The sequence below is a fragment of the Triticum aestivum genome, chromosome 2D (genome assembly GCF_018294505.1).
Source record: "Triticum aestivum cultivar Chinese Spring chromosome 2D, IWGSC CS RefSeq v2.1, whole genome shotgun sequence".
Lineage (NCBI taxonomy): Eukaryota > Viridiplantae > Streptophyta > Magnoliopsida > Poales > Poaceae > Triticum > Triticum aestivum.
Window position 1 is genome coordinate 46287669 of NC_057799.1, and position 4234 is coordinate 46291902.

General features: G+C 42.7%; 1 protein-coding gene across 1 annotated transcript; it reads left to right on the plus strand.

Moving 5' to 3' along the window:
* Positions 1-3069: 3069 nt before the first annotated feature.
* Positions 3070-4001, plus strand: LOC123051447 (ubiquitin-60S ribosomal protein L40). Its single transcript, XM_044474310.1, has 3 exons — positions 3070-3564; positions 3660-3726; positions 3820-4001. Exons 1-3 carry the CDS (start codon positions 3218-3220, stop codon positions 3868-3870), a joined length of 465 nt encoding a protein of 154 aa, XP_044330245.1. The 5' UTR covers positions 3070-3217; the 3' UTR covers positions 3871-4001.
* The last annotated feature ends 233 nt before the right edge of the window (positions 4002-4234 follow it).

Consider the following 4234-nt stretch of genomic DNA (forward strand, 5'->3'; position numbering starts at 1 on the left):
GACGCGGTGCCTTGCCTAGTTGCCGGTACGTACCTACCTAACTGAAATAGGTGTACCTGTACATACCTTGCTGGGATTCCACCGCAAAGAGCTTTTTACCGGAAACGGTACCTACTGGTGAAAAATCCACCGCATAGGTCTGCATTGAGATTGGTGAGGCATCTACTTATTAGGGCATCTCCAACAGCTGTAAGATAGGTGTTGGTAATTTGGCACTTAGGACATAATGCTGATGTGGCATGTAATAAATATGAAGAAAGAGCAAAGTTGTAACCAACAACCTTTGCACAAGCTCCAAGGTGAAATAGAGAGCAATCACATTTGTTTTTCATCATCTATTGGATAGCTTATATACAACTTATTTGAGTAGTTGTAGCTTGTTGGTTGATGACATGAACATTTTACCAACAAGACAAATATACAATCTATTGGAGATACCCTTAAATAGATACAGTTCATATATGTGAGAGCAAAAGCAAATACATCTGACAGACAACTGTGTGTCCTCTTGTGAGTTCGTGTCATAGAAAGCTATGACTATGTCCCATGCATGTGCATTCATTCTTTCTTCTCTCTATCTCAACAAATCCATCCTCTGATTTGTTGTTTGACAAATTTCAACTGTTCATATCTTTTAAACTACAACCTCGTTCTTGATTTTCTTAATATATTTGTAATCCTGATGGCAAGACCTTTAGAATAAGACCAATGTTAGATATATTTTATATTCATTCAAATTTCACTATGCGTTTCACTGTGTGAAATAGCCTTTTGTAAATATACGAAACTGATATAGTTGAAAAATATATGAAACCATTTTTTTATTTCATACAACTCTATATTTTATAATGAGTCGAATATTTTTTTTGAAATGAGAGAAATCTATATTTTGAATCAAGTGAAATAAAATTCTGAAATGAGTAAAATTATGTTCGTGAATAGAGTGAAATCCGTCCCTTTTCAAATTAGTTAAGTAATTTTTGAAACGACTGAAATCATTTTCTGAATTGACTGATTATTTTTAAAGTGGGTGAAATCAATGTTTTGAAATGAGTGAAATCAGTTTCCAAAATGAGTAAAATATGTTTTTTCCAAGGAGTGAAATAAGTTTTTGAAAATTTGCGGAAGTTGGTTTCACTTATTTCAAAATTTTGGTTTCACTTATTTTAGACAACTGGTTTCACTTAGATCAGAAAATTATCATTCAGAAAATAATGTCACTAATTTCAAAACTAGATTTCACTCCTTCATTTTTTTTAAATAACTAGCTTCACATTTTTTAATTAACTAGTTTCACATTTTTTAAATAACAAGTTTTACTTTCTCGATTGAGTGATCACTGTCTTTGATTTGAAATGAGTGAAACCAGTTATTTGAAATATGTGTTTTGAATTGACTGAAACATGTACTTTGAAATGAGTGAAATAAACAAGTAAAATCATTTTTAAGAAAGGAGTGAAATATGTTTATTAGAAATTAGTGAAATATGTTGTAAGAATTTTAAACTCGTTTGAAATGTATTCAAATTTGATATTATTTTACAGATCACGTATTCAGGAATTCAAATATGTAAAAAGATTTCGAAATGAAATTTTTATTCAAAAGATACCAATGAATTAATATCTCCCAAGATAAATAGAATGCTTGATTTTCCTGTGTGAAGTGGTCTGAGAGCATGCATACATGGCTAGGCATAAAAGCTAATAGTACTGTTGAGCTGACATTGATTTGACTCAATGAAATAGATACCAGCCCAATACAACACTATAGCATTGAATGTTAGCCCACACAAAGTTAGCTGGCAGCACTTCATTGGTGGGCAGTTCACCAGTAGCTCCCGGCTCCGATAAAAAATCTTCTTCGGGGATTCCACATCTTCAGAACGGTCTCATGATGAAAGGGAAGGGTCTTGAAGGGGCGGGGCAGCGTGCCATCAGGGAGGCGCGCCAGTTGGTTGTTGTATGAGCAGTTCGCCATGTGCATGCCCTGGAGGGGTAAATTTTTGTGTTTTGACCCTTTTCTGAAAGTTATTCGAGATCTGACCTCAGTTCATAAAAATTTCGGGATCTGACCCTTTTTCCTACCGCCATCGGCCTTGGCGGTAGGGTATAACTGCCTACCGTCACGGGCCATGGCGGTAGGACTTAACTGCGTCGTCACACTTACTTAATGTGAAAAATACCCTACCGCCAAGGTCTTTGGCGGTAGGCTATGCAACCCTACCGCCAAAGACCATGGCGGTAGGCAGCGCAACATGATGCATGGACTCTGGGCCATTTGATTTTTAACTGATGGTCAATGATAGTATCCCATGCGGTGCTCTCTCAGTGTGCATGCATATTCATGAGAAATCACATCATGTGTGGAGTGAGAGAGCGGAAAGTATGTGGTCTAGCACCTACTACTGCTGGTAGCCCGCAACATGCATGCATGCATGCATCTATTAATTTATCAAACCATCGGCTTGCCTAGCGCGTGTTACTGCTTCTCACGGTAGGCTATAACTGCCTACCGCCAAAGGGCCATGGCGGTAGGATCTTTTTTACATTAAACGGATGTGACGGTGCTGGTAAGTCCTACCGCCAGAGACCCTGGCGGTATGTTGTGCTACCCTACCGCCATTGACTCTGGCTGTAACAAAAGGGTCAGATTTCGGAATTTTTACAAACCGGGGTCAGATCTCGAATAATTTTTAGAAAAGGGTCAAAACACGAAAATTTGCCCCTGTAGGCAGTAGACGGCCATGGAGTCGTCGAACCACAACTCATCCCCGCCGCGCGTCCCGAGGAACAAGAAGTCGTTGCACTGCTGTGTGATCGCGATGATGCATGTGCCGGCGAAGTTGCCGCCGATGGAGTGTGAGAGACCCGCGTAGGAGGCCTTGGCAAGGTAGGAGAGCATGCATGGCTTCATATTATCATATATATATATATATAGAGCTTGCCCGTGCGGCAGCACGAGCAGATACCACCCTCCACGACGCGGACCACGGCAAGGTCGTCCACGCCAGGCCGGGGGAGAGGACGTCCTCGCGCCATCCTTTCCAAATTTGACAATTTCTCTCCAAAACTGTATCCGCGACGATCACGTTACCGTGGGCCACTCGGTTTCGTAGCGATCGCGTTTTCCGGCCGGCCGGTTCCCCCGATCGATCGCTATATACTTCCTACTTCCGCGGCGCTGCCCACGGCAACGAACGCCACCCACGACCGCGACGATGCAGATCTTCGTCAAGACAATCACCGGGCACACTCTCACGCTCGAGGTCAAGGGCACCGACACCGTCGACACCGTCAAAGCTCGGATCCAGGACAAGCAAGGGATCGCCGGCGCCGCCTCCCAGGACCCGCACCAGCTGCCGTCGCTCGTCTTCGCCGGGAAGCAGCTAGACGAGGAGGACGGCCGGACGCTGGCCGACTACGGCATCGGCAAGGAGTCGACGCTGCACCACGTGCTCGGCCTCCGCGGCGGCCTCCGGCATCGAAGCTGCTACCCCAATCACATCAGCCCCAGCCTCCTAGCGCTTGCGCTCCGCTACAACGAGAACAAGATGATCTGCCGCAAGTACGTACATATATACATACATACTACGTACACAGACACGCCTATAGGTGCTTGATTTTTTCATCTCTCCGTCCTAATTAAGTTTTCATATACAGGTGCTATGGACGTCTTCCTCCGGGGGCTACCAACTGCCGCAAGAAGAAGTGCGGCCACACCAATGACGTATGTATTTCTCTCTCTTCATATTAGCTACTAGTACGAGTTTTTGTTGCCAATAACGTCCTACCTCATAACATATTTTTTCTTCTTCTTCAGCTAAGGCCGAAGAAACGTTTCGATGGTAGAGCAGGTTTACGAGGGAAATAGTGGCATCCATATGATGTACCTCCTACCACAAGGTGACCATAAGGACCGATAATATATGCTTCCCTCTGCACCCACCAGTGTGCAGCATCTCCTGCTTGGCATAATGCTCATAATGCCGATGTACAATTGCACTTTTTTTTTAATATGTACCATTCCAAGGACATTGTCATAATGTATTTTTGTCGTTTATTCTACTCAACATGACTTTACAAATTCTGATGCGTCCCCTACTTGTCACGTAAGTTCTTTCCAGCAAGTCAAGTGGTTAAAAACACCTACAATTATAGTTCCACACATGGCGAATTTGGTTGATAGTTCGTACATGCAAAATATTTTGGCTATTATAGCATGGTAGGAACCACAA